The 15,996-nt window shown below is 53.2% G+C and overlaps 1 protein-coding gene across 2 annotated transcripts; it reads right to left on the reverse strand.

The window, feature by feature from the left end:
• Positions 1-1,209: 1,209 nt before the first annotated feature.
• MRPL37 (mitochondrial ribosomal protein L37) lies at positions 1,210-15,955 on the reverse strand. 2 transcript variants are annotated; one of them, XM_045897620.2, is made up of 7 exons: positions 15,531-15,955; positions 11,540-11,723; positions 11,330-11,445; positions 8,276-8,461; positions 6,236-6,393; positions 3,144-3,344; positions 1,210-1,429 (listed from the first exon to the last, which is right to left on the reverse strand). In XM_045897620.2, the coding sequence occupies exons 1-7, from the start codon at positions 15,874-15,876 to the stop codon at positions 1,352-1,354; spliced, it is 1,269 nt and encodes a 422-aa protein (XP_045753576.2). In that variant the 5' UTR covers positions 15,877-15,955; the 3' UTR covers positions 1,210-1,351. The 2 variants fall into 2 exon arrangements, with proteins under 2 accessions (XP_045753576.2, XP_045753575.2); XM_045897619.2 differs by having other exon boundaries at positions 3,144-3,347.
• Positions 15,956-15,996: the final 41 nt, after the last annotated feature.

The raw sequence follows: 15,996 nt of genomic DNA on the forward strand, positions 1-15,996 counted from the left end.
GGCCCCTCCCGGCCTCCCTCCCACAGGCCTGGCCCTCTGCCTGCCCCCCTCCCGCTTCCACTGGTCTCCAGGGCGTTCCGCCAGCCCCGCCTGGCTCCAGGCCGCCGCCACCACCCCACCAAGCCTAAAAGGTAAGTTGCACAGCGGATGGAGGGCGAGCGCGGGAGCCACACAGGGAGGAGCTCCACTTTGCCATTTACAAGCTCTCGTGGCCATGATGTGCTCCCAGATGTCTCCTCGGACGCCCTCCAGCAGGGCAGACTAACTGCTTCCGTGGCTGCCTGCTCTCGGCCAAGTCCCTCTGGGAGTCGCCCTCCACCCACCTCACCTTAGGCGTCTCCCGCTGTGACGAACAGTGAGTATCAGTGACTGGCGGCAGGCCAGTGGAGTCCGCAGAAAGGCTCAGCTCCTCACCTCTGGGCGGGACAGCTCTGCTTCAGAGCACCCACAGAACTGGGAGCTGGCCGAGACCTCAGATGCAAACCCACCGAGCTCAGGCTCTCTGCCCAGCATTGCCCCATCACTCCCCACAGGCGCTGGTCCTCCAGGTCCTCCCCCAACTCACCTGCACATCCCCAAGTGTTCTCCTAGGAAGCTGACCTGTACCACCCGCCATGTGACCTAGGGGACCTTATACTATCTGAGTTCCCTTATCTCGAGGGCCCAGAACAGTGCCCGGCACATGGGCATTCAACCACTTCCCTGAATATGGAAACGACACGTGAGGATTAAACAGGATGCTACGTCTAAGGTGCTGGGCCCTGAGCAGAACCTGGGTGTGATGTGAACAAAGAGAGGCCAGCCGAACCAGGGATGTACTTGGTCTACCAACCCGGATGCTAGGGAGAAATCTACAATGGATGTTCTATTCAGATTTCCTGCAGTCATTATGAAATGTGCCCACAATTTAGAGAGTCCCGTGAGAACCCAGGGAGCATCAGAGAGCACCTATCCTATGGCAGATGCTCCATACGCATCTACAGTCTTCAAGGGAGGTCATGTTATTCTCAAGTTTCAGGTGAAGAAGGTAAAACTCAAAGAGACGAAGATTCTTATCTAAAGTCCAAGTGGGCTGTGGGCAGAGCCGGGCTTAAGGTTGGGCAGGTCAGGCTCCCGAGCTTGCACCCGCGGAGGCCAGCTCACGGCACGGCCCACGTACAGCTATGGGCGCCCCTCCTGACGGCCCCCCACACCAGGCCCAGGCTCCAGTGTACTGGGAGGCTCTTTATTGGCAGCCAGACAGCAGGCCAGATGAACACGGAGGCTCCAGGCAGGCCCAGCACTGCTCTGGATACAGGATCTTCTGCGGGAGGGGGGCAAGGAGGCTTCAGACCTCAGAATGGTCCTTGGCTCACACAGCACCATGTAAATACAGAGCTAAAAACTTCCTGAATGTCTCTGGCTGGAAACCAGTCGGCCCAACAGGTTCCTGGAAAGAACACAGCCCATTAGGATCCTGCTACTAGGTTTAATGGCAGCACTGAAAACAAAGGTTGGTTTTATGCAAAACCTAAATGGCTGGATAGTCACTGTCTCCTTCTCTCATGGGCCAAGGAGGGGCACCAGGGAGCTGGCAGTGCAGAGATGCCCGAGGGGCTGGGCTGGGGGGGCACGAAGCTCTCCTAGTGCTTTTGGCCAGACCGTCTGTTGGCACCGCCCTCATCCCCTATCCCTCTCACCGCAACCACCACGAGCCAATGCTCTGTTGCCCCCTTTTCACTCCCAGGGACAATAATCCCTCACTCGTCCACACACATGGATCAGGTCCCTTCTCTCCATACGGGGCCTGTGCCCCGTGCTAGAAACCCGACGACAGTGGCTTGAATCTGGCTCTGCCCTCAAGGAGCTTACAGCCAGATGTTCCAACAGTGATGATAAAAGCTGACAGGCCTCACAGCAGACGCAGGGAAAAGATGCTCAGAAAGCAGGGAAGAAGAGGACTCGTGGTCTCCCATACGTATGAATGAGTCTTACAGGGCAAGCAGAAGGGGCCAGAGAGGAAAAGAAAAGGCAGGCGTCCTCCGAGAGACGAGTCTACGCGCCAGTGCAGAGGCAGGAAGCAGAAGGGCGAGGCTGGAGCCCAGGGCCTGTGCTGGGGGCCGGGGGCTGGGGGCAGGAACCATCTGACCAACCAGGATGTGTCTGCCACTAAGTCAGTGTTCTGGAAGGGAGGACCCAGGACACGTCGGGGAGAAGGAGAGCAGGATAAGAGCGGAGAGCACAGAGGAAGTTGGTGTGGCTGCAGGTGACACAATGGGGTCAGGGGCCAAAGAGAAGGGCCCCAACCAGGGAGGCATTTCCAGGGCAGAAACAGCACCGCCTGGAGAGCTAACCAGGCAGCCGACGCGCCAATTCTGTTCAAAGGCCCAGCACCAGCTCCGTGCAGCACATCTGCTCAGGCCCGTGCGGGCCCCAGGACACAGCTAGCTGCAGAGCCGGCTGCACCCCCATTCTGTTCTCTCGCAGTCCCCGACGCTGCCTTGTCCCTTCGGAGCACGTTTCGCTGCCTGACCTCGCGTGATGAATACAGAATGGTCACTGCCTGCTGCACGGGAAGCAGGCCGGGCCTCTGCTAGTGGAGCACGGGGCTGCGACAGTGACAAGGCCCCGGGAAGAATCCCCTGTCCGAGGGAAGAAACAAACGGAGGCCTCCGAGGAGCTTGGAGCTCGGTTTGATGGAGGAGAAAAACCTGGAAACAGCAGCGGGCCTGTGCTGTGATGGGGGAACACAGGGGCCATGGGGCCCCACCCAGGGCACTGCAATGGGGCTAGCAGCGGGATGGGGGTCCTTAGAGGATGGCCAGACTCGAGAGAAACGGAGGGCAGGGGCACAAGGGAGACGCCTCACATACAAAAGCAGCCGCACCTACGGAGGCCCGGGCTACCGGCAGCCAGGCACAAGGGGGCGCTGTGAGGAGCTGCCCCGGGGGGGGGCAGGAGGGGCGCAGGGGGGCGCAGAGGGGCACGGAGGGCCGGGCAGGGCCCAGGGCAGAAGGAGCCCTCCAGGTAGAGATCCTGGGCAGGAAGTCCCTAAAGCCCGGGTCCCACCTGCGAGCATCCCTTCCACTCCACCCCCGGCTCCCTCTGGGGACACGGAGTCATGGCCCTGGTCCAATCACCAGGCTGCACATGGCAGGACTCACCACAACCACCTTCTTTTTGATCACCGGGCGACACCAGAAATGCTGATAGAGGAGCTGGTCTGAGTCCACCCAGACCAGGTTCTTGACGCCCTCGTGAGCGGCCAGCTCTGTGGTGTTCAGCTGCAGCACCAGGAACTGGAAGACGCGTCCGTCGGTGCCCACGCTCTGCACAACTACCGGCCGCTCCAAAACCTTAGCGTCCTTCTGAGAGGCAAAGGGGACAAGTAGAAACGGTGGGGTGTAAACAACAGCACAGAACAGGCAGGTTCGAGCTCCGGCCTCTGCAACTAACGCCTGCTCCCACGTAAGGCCCTCACCGCGGAGCGCTGGGGCCGGTTCAGGGCGCCGACCAGAGCGAGGCCGTCCCTCCCTCCCCCAGCCCGGCCCTGCCTGACCTGGCGCCTCCTGGTTAATAAGCGCCTTAAAGTAGCAATGCCTGCCGCCGGGGGTGACGGGGGTGACGGCTGGGCCAGTGGCAGAGCACAGGAAGGTGACGGGAGATCCCTAAACCCACGGCGCTACCTGATGGCGACAACAGTGACAGCAGTTCCATCAAGGGTTAACCTGGAGGCTCAGTGAACATAGCAGCGCACTCCCTGGCGCCCCGGACCGCCCGGCCCTGCGGGCCATCGCCCGGCCCTGCGGACCATCACCGGCGCTGCGCCTCAGGCTCCCGGCGTGGCCCAGAGAAGGCATCCGATTGCCGGCGTGTCCACCCCCCGCGTCAGCAGCGGGCTTTCAGCTGGCAGCGCACGAGCGGGTTCTCCCGCTCCGGGAGCGCCACTTGGTACCAATCACAGCAGCAAGCTCCTGCACGCCTCTCACGTGCCAGGCCTGGCGCCGGCTTTAGTCACCAGTAATCGCGCGGATCCAGCCGTCTAGTCCCACTTCACTGATGGGGAAACTGAGCTCCAGAGAGGTGCTATCATCGTGCAAGGCTGCCCACGAGACGTGAGCCAGGATCAGACCCCACGCTAGGAAATCACTGAAACCCCTCTCCTCGTGGCTGACACCTGGTGTCCCGCACGATGGAACAGTGGTGCCTCCTTTCACCCCCAGGGGCGTCCCAGGGTGGATGAGAAATGACATGCTCACCCCCCTGAGGCTCCGCAACAGTCCTGTCGGGTGATGGCCACCCGCTGGACGAAGATCCAGCAGGCAGGCCCCATGGAGCACAGCATCCTTGATCCAAAAATGCTGCCTACGTTCACCACTCCAGAGCGGAGTGTGACATCAGGAATAGCTAATGTCAGACCTCGGTGTGAGCCACACCGGGACTGTTGGCCTTAGAAATACCTGTTCTTAGCTGCATGAGAAATAAATAAAAAGAAAAGTACCTCTAAGTGTTAGCTGAGGATGCTGTATTGACTCTTATCTCCCTCTACAGATCAATAAAACTGCAGGTAGTACATAAATTTCTCAGCAATTTTATCTTTTACATGGAGGCTCTTCCCATAATTGCTCAACTTCACATCCCCAGGAATAATCTGTACCTGGAGGGGCTGGGAGAGGTCTCCCCTCCTACCCAACTAGGTGGCAATTAGCGGCAGTGTGGCTCCCCGTGCTCTGTTGGCAACAGTTGGCACAGAAGCTACGAGGAACCTGCAGACCTGGTCCCTGGCATGCGACCATGTCTGCTCCCTTTCCTTGCCCCAGAGTTGAGAGGCAGCACGTCTTTTGAGACTAGAGGGATCAGGGCTCCAACGCTTGCTTCCCCACTCAACAGCTGTGGGATCTTGGGCAAGTCACCTAAACTTCCAGAGCCTTCATGAGTATGTAGTCAAAGAATGGGAACAAAGATAACCTTCGAGGACTGGAAAGACACAAGAAGGTCACATAAAGATGTAACAGCTGCCAGTCTCTTAGCTGTGTGACATTGGGAAAGGTACTTGGCCTCCCTGAGCCTCAGTTTCTTCAGCTATAAAACGAGGCTAGGAGCATCTGCCATGGAGGGTTGCTACAAGGACTGAACAACGCAGTGGTTCTCCAACCTTAGTGCTGTGGTTCTCAACTGCGCTAACGCCAGCACCACCTGCAGGGCTTCCAACAACGCTGGCTACTTGGGCGCCACCCCCAGTTTCTGATGCACTAGAATTTATATTTCCAACAAGTTCCCAGATGATGCTCATGCAGCTAATCCAGGACCGTACTTTGGGAAACACTGACATAAAGAACCCTAATTAACTGTCTGGCAGGTAGCAAATGCTCAATATAGGCAAGGTCCATTCCACTCCCTACCTCCTTTGCCCAACCACACCTCTTCAACCCCACCTAGTTCCTAGACCGAGTAGGATGGGAAATAGGGGAAATAGAATTGTGGACACTCCTCCTGGAGGGCCTCAGACCTGGGAGCTGGCAGCTCTCAGCACTACGCACACGCATGTGCGCACACACACACACGCCCCGGGATCCAGTGTCCCAGGCCTGCTCGGGGAATCCCATACTGCCATTCCCTACTCCCTCCCCGGAGGCCTTTGCTCCCAGGCAAGCTTTCCCCCATTTCGGGGACAGGCTGAGTAGCCTGCATTCTACACCATCCAGGCCCTTGAGACCTCGTCTCAGAATCAAGGGGCTATCACCAGGTGGCACCTTGGTCCCCGAGCCTGTCCTCACTTGGCAGACAGGCCTGCATCGTCTCTGCCGCCTAACCTCCACCTGCCCATGGAGACTCGTGCCCCGGGTCTGCTCTCACGGAACGGAGGGGTGTACTAGAGCACAAATAACTGAAGCCTTAGGAGCGGGGCACGCCTCGTTCTCACCTTTCCTCCACCACTCGCTGCCATGTAATGCTGGACAAACTGCTTAGCCTCCCTTAGTTCAGGGCCCTAACTGGAAAATGGGGATGATAAAGAAAGCTCGTGGGCTATTTTGATGAACAAATGAGGTGTCTTATGTAAAAGACAGGAGGCAGGCACACAGGAGGCCCCAGCAGATGTCGGTTTATCTCCGTAGGGTGAGTGGAAGTGCCTGTCCATAGAACTCCTCAGTCAAGCAAGGAATCCCCCCTGTACCCCCCTTCTTTCTTTGAGCAGTGTAAGGCAGGAGGCCAACACCATGTAAAGTCGCTGAGTGGTCTTCCTCCCCATACATACCCCATAGAGGCGCCGGGCCTGAGCCAGGGCATTGCCAAAGGCAAACAGGATCATTTTGGCCCGCAGCTGATCTGGTTGAAAGCGGTGTGGTCGTAAATTGGCTGACTCCAGGAAATACAGGGTGTGGGGATAGGGGTAAGGATAACCCTCCTGGAATCCTGCAAGATACATAATCACATGGAGGAACAGAAAGGATTACCAGCCTGTCCCAAAGCCTTTGGAAAGTCATGTCACCTTGGCTCAGTGCAAGGCACCACCGAGACTCCGTAAAGGCAGATGTTATCACTGTGGCTCAGGAGGAAGGCAAACCAGTCTGCCAGCCACATCACCCCCCCAACCCCCCGACTGCTTTGGAAAATAAAGTTTTTACCAGCGCATAGCCATGCCCACTCACTGACACAATGTCTACAGAGTAGCTGTCAGAGACCATATGTGGCCTGCAAATACATTCTATTTGGCTCTTTACTGAAAATGTTGCCACCCTGTGCCAGGTGACTCCTGGGTGCTGGCTCTAATCTACCCCTTCTCGCTCATTCAAGCACACAGGTGACAGTGACGTTAGAAGGAAACCTGAACACTAGGGTAATTATTTTTTTAAAAGCCAATCATTTGCAAAATTCCATACTTTATTATTAGCAATAAACGACTCGCCTCATGCCTCACAAGTGATCTGCAAATACTGGCACTGAGGATCAAAGCTGAGCCCTTGTTCATCCCAGCCACCACCCTGCCAGGCCACCATTCTCGGCCCCTCCATGGCTAGCAGTAAACCCTTGGTAGGCTGGCAGCTTCCAGAATGAAGAACCTGGATTAGTGAAAGTGGGTGACAAGGAGGAAGCTGGGAAAACATGGGCTCTGAAAATCCCCGAAGCAAGCACTACTTGAGAGAGACGCCCTTCTGTGGGCCTCTGTCCTTGCTTCAGAGGTTCAGCACGCCCTGTGCGCCCAGCCTAAGACAGGCGCCGGGGCCAGACCGGGGCCAGACCGGGGCCAGACCGGGGCCAGGAGCAGAGGCCGAGGGCGGCCTGCCACTGCCTTGGAGGGGCTCAGTCTGGAGGGGTCCACACAGAGGGACATGTGAAGATCCGGGCGGGGTGAGTTGGGGGCTGGGGAAGCCCCAGATGAAAGGCCCCTGATGACAAGGGAAGACCCCAGAGCATTTCTGGGGAAGAAGTGATTCTGAAGATGCACTGTGACAGATGAACTACACGCGGGGGCAGGGGGGACAAAAAGGGGTGGACGGCCACAAACCCCAGGCAGAGGGGGGAGGGGACATACCAAAGCCTATGGTGAGAAAGGGCACGGTGTGTTATGTGTAGCTGGACTGGGGGGGGGGGGGGGGCGCGCCTGCAGGGGAGGAGACCAAGGTGAGGCTGGAGAAAGGGGCCAAGACCGGACCTGAAGGCCCTCATGTGATAGGCTGAGGACTTCCACCTGTACCTGATAGGCGCTGGGGAAGTAGGCGCAGAGAAAAGGGATGGAATTTGTTTCAGAAGGGTGCCTCTAGAACCAGGAACCAGATGGACCGAGAGAAAACAGACCAGGTCAGGCTGGCCAGCTAGCTGGGGGGTTGTGGCAACAGGCTGGGTCTGCTGGAAGCTGTTGCTTTGGAGATGAGGAGGTTAGAAGGAAGGCGCTACAACTCCTAGGGATGGGCTAGAGGACATGAGCCGTGGGCCCACCTGGCCTGATGCTCTGGTTTCTGTCATGGCAGCCAGGGGAGATGGTGGTGCCTTATTCGATGGAGTTGAGATGAATAGCCCCATTCAAGGCCTGTGGGGCTTCCTCAGTCCTAGCAGGCGGTTGGCCAGGGTTTACGGGTACATAGAAAGAGGGGTGTCTTTCAAGGGACCTGTGAATAAAGGAAACACTTGGGGCCTGGCCAGAAGCCCCCTCAGCCACCCGTAACAACTCTGAGATAACAGGGTTACCTCTCAGGGGTCAAAAGCAAAGTGGGGATAGGCTGCTACATGGCTCTTAGGAGAAAATGCGCGTCCCTCATCTCCACGCTGCCGGGAGATGCACGGCTGTGACACTTACCTGTGTTGTCTTCCACATCATAAACATTGCATTCCTGAAGATCAATAGTGGGAGATATGGGATAGAAGGTCTCAAGAACATGATTCTTAGTAGCTTCAACCTCCTCTTTGGAGGCGACGGCGGGCAGCGGATCCTTGGTGTTCAGTCGGGCTCCACTGGAACCACGGACCTGAAGGAGAAAAGACTCTAAAAGGGGAGAAAGACGATTAGTCTACCCTGGTCTAAAGCCTTACCTCTGCTCAGCCAAGCCTAGAGCCTTCATCCTGCCATGCTCCTCAAGTCTTACGGCTTTCCTAGCTGACCAGCATGACTGCAGAAAACAAGACTTTGGTCAAGATGTTGAGAAGGGGACCAACCAAAGCACTCTTCTTCCTGTGTTCCCTTGCCCATGGGCCCTGAGGCCACCTGGCAGTCTCTGTGGGTTCAGGGCTGCCCCACACAGATCTTCCCAAGCACCTGCTCTAAGCTGGGGACCCAGAAATGAGTGAGCATTACCCTCTGCTCCCAAGAAGCTTCCTAGGTAGTAAGTGCACACGAAGGCATGAACCGTACTCGGAGACAGTAGAGGTGGGGCAGACTGACCTCCTTTGGGAGGCCTGGGAAGCTTCCTGAAAGTGGTATGCCTTCAAACTAGTTTCCGGAGGATGGATAAGAGCAGAGTTTCTCAACCTTGGCTCTTTTTTCATTCTGGACTGGGTAATTCTTCGGTGAGGGAAACTGTCCTGTGCACTGCAGATGTCTGGCCGCATTCCTGGCCCCTACCCACCAGACGCCAGTAGAACTTCCCCCGTTCAAGTCATGACAATCAAAAACGTCTCCAGACCTTGCCAAATCTCCCTTAGGGGGCAAAACTGCCCTTGGTTGGTTGAGTTTGCCCAGGCAAGAAAAGGGAAGGAAAAACATTTCAGTTCAGGAGGAGGAACATGAGTGAAGGCACAGAAGTGTGCTCCCCCACGGCAGAGTTTAGGGAGACGAACCCAGGTGACTAGAAGCAGAATGTTGTAGGGAAGGCGGGAGGGAGGGAAGGAGGAGGAGACTAGAGGCTAAGAAGAAAGGTTATTAAACTCAGGAAAGGGGCCAAGCTGTCCTCAACAACCGACAGTAAAGAAAAACGAGGCCAGTCAGAAAGCCTCACCTAAGACAGATCCGTGTACTTGCTACACAGACGTAAGTTGATGAGGAAAGACACTCACACCTGACACATCAGCAAAGCTGCCACTGGGAGCATGTGCGCATGCCCCTCACAGAGGCCCCCACAGGAGGCTGCATGCCACCAGGCCAAATGTGCCTGAAAGGCTCCCTTGTGAATGGCCTCCTGAAGATTCTCCATGGAGGCAAATCTTCCTCTGAAGGTGCTTTGGGTGTTTAGAACCTGTCAAATCACAATGGGATGGTTAACGGGTCAAGGGTGATGATCCTTCTACTAGTTTGGTCCACAGCACTGTCATATAATTAGCATGTGGTCTCCCTCACTGGGTGTGTAAAGCAGGGATACTACATCTGTGGATAGATAAACTCTGAGCCGCTTGTTAAAATACATCATACCCACACCTCAAGAACAGTTTTCTAAAAGTATTTCCTGTTTCCTCACATATAATCTGCAAGGAAGATAAATGTGCCTGGACCTCTCCTAACCTTGGGTTTTAGATTCTCCCCACAGACCACTCTAGTGTGGTTTCCAATTCAATTCCCTCCATATCCCTCCTCCAGTGACAGCTCCAAATGGGGCAGTTTAATTAGAGGTAATAGCTGATGATGGGCCAACAAGTACTCCTCTATTAATGAGGTTCACTAATTTCCTTAGTGGTGCCATTACCTCTGCATGGCTGACTCCTTGCCAGGAAGTCCATACTCAAAAGGGGCAAGCTAGACAAATCTGACCAAGCAGATGTCCTGAAAATCCCAAATCATTCCACAGCCGGTTTCCCCGCTCCGGGATTCCACCAGTCAGAACACTGGTGTGCTCTGAACATCCCTGACGGAAACCCCTCAGGGTGGTAATCACCCCCCCGTCCCTCAGTCAGCACTGCTCACGTGCCAGGAACTGTTAGACGCTGTGCAGAAAAACGAGTGAGATGTGGTCCCTCCTGTCAGGGGTTCAGTTTAGTAGGTAGACAGAGAGGATATTAGAGAATTCCAATACAGTACAACATGCGCTCTGATCAAAATAGGAACGATGGGCAGAAGGAGCACTAGCTAATGTCTACATTCACATAGGAAGGGGGCTGGAGCTGAGCCTCACAGACAAGTAGAATTTAGCCAAACGAGGAAAGTAGAAAAAAGCATTCCAGACAGAACGTACAGCACAGCGCTAAAGGCATAAAAGCTTGATGCCAAAGAGCTGCTAGTGGCTAAAGTGTAAATTTAGCCTGGGGGTGTGGTGGGGGTGGGGGTAGGAAGGAGAGAAGACCAGAAAGGCCAGCTGGTGGCCAAACCAGTGGGTTGGATCCAATGATAAATGGTTTAAGTTCCTGGGAGGCAGTGAAGGATCTGAAACAGGGGAGGCAAGTGCACTTTAGAAAGATCACTCTAGCAGCTACGTGGAAAATGGATTTGGAAAAGGAGAAAAGCATGAATGGGATAAGAAGGCTCTTACAGTAGAGTAGGCAGAGACTGCCTGCCCTTTATTACTTATCTTCAACATTTAGGCACTCAAGGGTACTCAACAGATACAGTTGAATTAAGTCATGGGAAGAAGTGATTAAAAACAAAAAAAACTGAGGAGCATCTGGGGCTCAGTTGGTTAAGCGTCCTATTCTTGATTTCAGCTCAGGTCATGATGTCAGGGTTGTGGGATTAAGCCCCATATTGGGCTCCACACTAGGCATAGAGCCTGCTTAAGTTTCTCTCTCTCTCCCTCTGCCTCTCCCACCACCCCCTTAAAAAAAAAAAAAGAAAAAAAAGACCGGTCTGTGGCTAATGATAGGAGGATGTGTCTGATTCTACAAAAGTGGTCCACGAAGGAAGGAAACAAGCACAGGTATGGATGTGGTGATGGTGAGCTGGTAGTGGGGTTAAGAGTAGAAAGATAAAAAACAGACCAAGATGACCAACCTCGATTCCAGGTGGTGGATAACGTGTAGTTTTTGGCGCAGATCCGTTTGGCCAGAGAGGGATGCTTGAGAATCTGGGATCTACACAGCTGTATCAGACTGTCCACAATGACTGGGCTTGGAGGAAAGAAGAGACATTTGGAGACATAAGGCAAAAGGCTGACTCTAAGATCCACTGACTAGAAATCTTATTGACGTGGGGGAAACTTACCAGTAGGCCTCTCTCTTCGGGATGTCTTCAGTAGAGTGCCAGAGACGGGCGTGAGAGATCACGTTCAGAAGGCGTTCATCTTGGTTCTCTATGTAGTTCTCCGGATCAGCGGCGAGGCTAAGCACTTTCTCGGGAAGGCCTTCTATTAACTTGGCTTTGGTAAGCCAGAGGGCCTGCTTTACACCTTTGGGGTAATCAATCACAAAAAAAGAAGACAATTCAGTAAGAGTTGCTTAAGTCTGCCAGTAGCATCTTGGGGAAAGGTCTGCCTTGAGAGAAACAGGATTTGTACTGGGACATCTGAGGAGTCAGAACTAAAATAAGAGTGGAAGCCAGAACAGCCGGATTTCAGCTTGACTGCAGGAATGACTGTCTACCTGAGGATGGTCAACAGTTGCTTGAGGTAGTGAGTGCCTGCACAGGAGGGATTCAAACAGCAGCGAAGATGGCTGGGATCATAAGGCTGAATCTTGTGGGAAAAGGTCCCTCTGTTGCCTGCAAGATTCACACAGACTCCAGACTAGAGGACTAGATCAATGGATGCCAGCATTTCAAATCCTAGATCCCTTTATTAACCCACATCCAAGTCCCTGATTGGAAAAGCCCGTGTCTACCAAATAGATCCCACTTATTAGGAGTGGGCCAAGGATTAAGCCCATACTGCTGTATCAAGGGAAAACAGCTTTGGGAAATAATGGAAATAACTTATTGATCATGAGTAACTTGAGGGGCCCTGAGTTTGGGAGCACTTAAACAGATAATCTTTCGCATCTCACCTAACCCTGAGCTTCTATAATGAGCTACCTTTAAGCAGATTTTTATATGTAGAAGCCCTATGAAATGCACTGCTGTTATTTGTCGAAAGGATCCCCTGTTCTATTTATTACACAGGATCCTCCCTGGCCTCGGTACCAGAAGGTTGGGCTTTTCCCGGGATAGTACGGTTTTGTCTTATAGACACGGTGAACTGCATAACTGAAAACGTTCTTCCCTATACCAGGGGTCAACAAACTTTTCCCTAAAGGGCGAGATAATAAATATTTTCAGCTTCTGAGCCATACATTCTGTCACAGCTACTCATCTCTGCCACTGTAGCACTGAAAGCAGCCAGGGACTACAAGTAAACAAGTGGGTGTGGCTATGTTCTAATAAAACTATTTACAGAAACAGGCAACTGGTCTAGTCAGCTGACCCCGTCTCTATACCGTTAACAGGCTGAGAGCCATGTTTGGGGCTCCCCTTTAGCAAGCGGAACCTCACAGAATGGATTTTTTGTATTCACCTCACTGTTTTATTTCTCCTTTGTGTGGATTCCCTCACCTGTATGTTTTTAATTTAAAACAAAACATTTTATACTGTGCTATAAATTTCTGTTAAGATGCCTGAAATACTTTTCGGGAAAAGATGGAATATAAATAAACAAAAATAGATTTGATTCAGACTGCTTCGTTTTTAAACATTAAGGAATGACCACTACTCTGAGTGGGATGGCCTGTGATGCCAAGCACAAGTCCCTCGCTTCACCTTCCCCAGATCGGGCTTCCCTGAGGGAAGAACCGGCCCAGCCCTAGGGACCTAAGTTCTGCATCAAATCCACGTACCAGTCCCCTACCCTCAGGACAAGGTTAATACTGTATCTTGTCCATGATTGTAGTCACAAATTGACAGCAGTCTGGTGACTACTTTGGTTAGCAGGCTACTCCCGCCAGCTAGGAAAACACCACCGTTTCAGAGACGTATCTTCATTTGTAAAGCTATGCCTGGGATTAAACGGAGCCCAGGATACTCTGGGGGAGACACTCTCAGGCAATTTCCTTTGTGCTAATAAATGAAATGCTATGAGGGCAATGCGACTTTTCACTTTGAGGCTTATAGGACATGGGAAATACAAACATTTAGAAATGTAACTTCTGGATTTTATGGTGCAGCAGACAAAACCCTGGAGTCAGGTAACCTGAATTTTAGTTCTGACACTGCCACTGTTCTTTAAACTTTTTTTAAAAAATAGCACTTTCATGGGGCGCCTGGGTGGCTCAGTTGGTTAAGCGGCTGCCTTCGGCTCAGGTCATGATCCTGGAGTCCCTGGATCGAGTCCCGCATCGGGCTCCCTGATCGGCAGGGAGTCTGCTTCTCCCTCTGACCCTCCCCCCTCTCATGTGCTCTCTCTCATTCTCTCTCTCTCAAATAAATAAATAAAATCTTAAAAAAAAAAAATAGTTCTTTTTTTTTTTTTTTTTTTTTTAAGACCCCTGCTCCTGAGCAGGGAGCCTGACGTGGAACTCGATCCCAAGACCCAGGGATCATGACCTGAGCCGAAGGCAGACACGCTTATCCGACTGAGCCACCCTACTGTTCCTTAAACTTTACAGTGGATTAAAAAATTGAGATTTTATGATTCAATAGTATATGAATAATACCTAATCATTAGAGCTGCCATCTACTGAGCACCACCATCTATCCTGTGCCAGGAACTTTATCTACAAATCGGATTTTATGGAATGGAGGATGAAATTCAGAGACTAAAGAATTTGTTTCAAGTCACATACCCTCTAAGTGATGGTGGGGAAGAGAACTTGAGTCTGTCTACCCTAAAGCCTGGTAATGTTCCCAGGGTCACTCAAGGGTGGGGCACCTGGCTGACTCAATCAGTAGAGCACGGGACTCTTAATCTCAGGGTTGTGGGTTCAAGCCCCATACTGGGTGTGGAGCCTACTTAAATTAAAAAAAAAAAGGGGGGGTGCCAAGTCTTGTGAGGTCCGTTACAATACCCTGGTAGGGCAATGGGAATGTTTAGATGCTGGAAATTCAGCTTTCAGGAATGGGTTTGAGCGGCTTAAGAGGCTGGCCAGTTAAGTTTTTTTCAAATTTAGGATTTATTCTTTGGTTTAGTCCCCAAATCCTGCCAGGTCTCTTTCTTTCCTAATTACTCCTTGGAAAATACTACTCCCACTGACCTTGACCATTTTGTTTTCAGAACCTGCCCTATCCCCATCATTATGGGTGGGATGAACAGGCAAGAATAGGGAAAGGGACTCTCAATAAACAACACCCCCCCCCCCCCCCCCCCGCCCCATGGACTCTGGAAAGTAATTTCTGGTTCTGCTCTAGACAGACTGGTTTCGTTCAGCTCAGTCATTTTGATCTGTTCTTAGTGAAAAGGAGAGCAGAAATAGGCTAGATGGCTTTTAGGTCCAAAACCCTTCCTTGACAACATCTCAACTCTGACCTCTGACAGAGGACATTGACCTAGGAAACCAGATAGGTAGCCCTGGGTTCACTACTAACCCAGAGCACGTGTGGGCAAATCACGTCCCTCTCTGTCACATTCACCAATCCTGCGAAATGAGGCCATAGGCCAGGAGATTAAGCATGCTTTCTGCTGTCTCTTTCCACTATAAACTCCCTCCATCTAATTATTCAATGTACAGTTACATCTCCAGGGTATTAAGAGGTGGAAGAGTCAATATGGACTATCTAGTTAAAACCAATGAGTTCACAGAAAATGGAGGCTCTGGAAATTTCAGCCATTGCCCCAAATCACAGAGTTAGATGGAGGCAGGGGTAGGCCAGAAATCAGGTCTTTTCACTTCGCCACTCAACCTAATACTGCCTCACACAAGCACAGCCCTTCTCATCCCACTTAATTCTGAAACCCTCAGGGGTGCCTGCGTGGCTCAGTCGTTAAGCGTCTGCCTTCGGCTCAGGTCATGGTCTGGGATCCAGCCCCACATCCGGCTCCCTGCTCAGGGGGAAGCCTGCTTCTCCCTCTCCCACTCCCCCTGCTTGTGTTCCCTCTCTCGCTGTGTCTCTCTCTGTCAAATAAATAAGTAAAATCTTAAAAAAAAAAAATCCTGAAACCCTCAGAAGACGTAATCACTACCCATTTCGCAGACGAAGAAACCGAGACCCACAAAGTTTCAAGGCCACGGAGAGTTGGGGTCAGTGCTGGGCGGAGGAACGACGTCCCCTCCTGCCCGTCCTAGGGCCTCACCCTCGAGGAGGCGGCAACGCTGGTGGAAGACGTAGCAGGCCTGATCCTTGTACAGCGGCTGCTCGTGAACCGGGGTCGGGCGGCGGAACTTTGGGTGCGTCCAACCGGGGTCCCAGGGCGGGAAGACCGGCCGCGCCAGCCCGGGCATGAAGTGCATCTTCCCCGCGTACGTGATGGGCTCCAGTCCAGGGATCTCGTACACCCTGTCCAGGGGACGAGGCTCGGGCTTCCGCGTGGAGCGCACGCCCCACTCGTACGCCCCGCGTCTCGGAGCCCCGCAGTCCCCAAAGCCGAGGCGCCCAGGGCGAACCAGTGCCCGCCTCGCGGGCCCCGACGTCAACGCCATACCAACTTGGTTCCCCGCTCAAGACCTCCACCAGGACGCCGCCATGTTCCCGCGCGCAAGGCCTGCTGGAAGCGAAAGGGGCTGGGCGCCAAGGCTCGTTTTATGAGTGGCAGTCACTTC

This window comes from Mirounga angustirostris, unplaced genomic scaffold, assembly GCF_029215605.1.
Source record: "Mirounga angustirostris isolate CCGP_5_RB_7025 unplaced genomic scaffold, mMirAng1.0.hap1 SCAF_4, whole genome shotgun sequence".
NCBI classification, from domain to species: Eukaryota; Metazoa; Chordata; class Mammalia; order Carnivora; family Phocidae; genus Mirounga; species Mirounga angustirostris.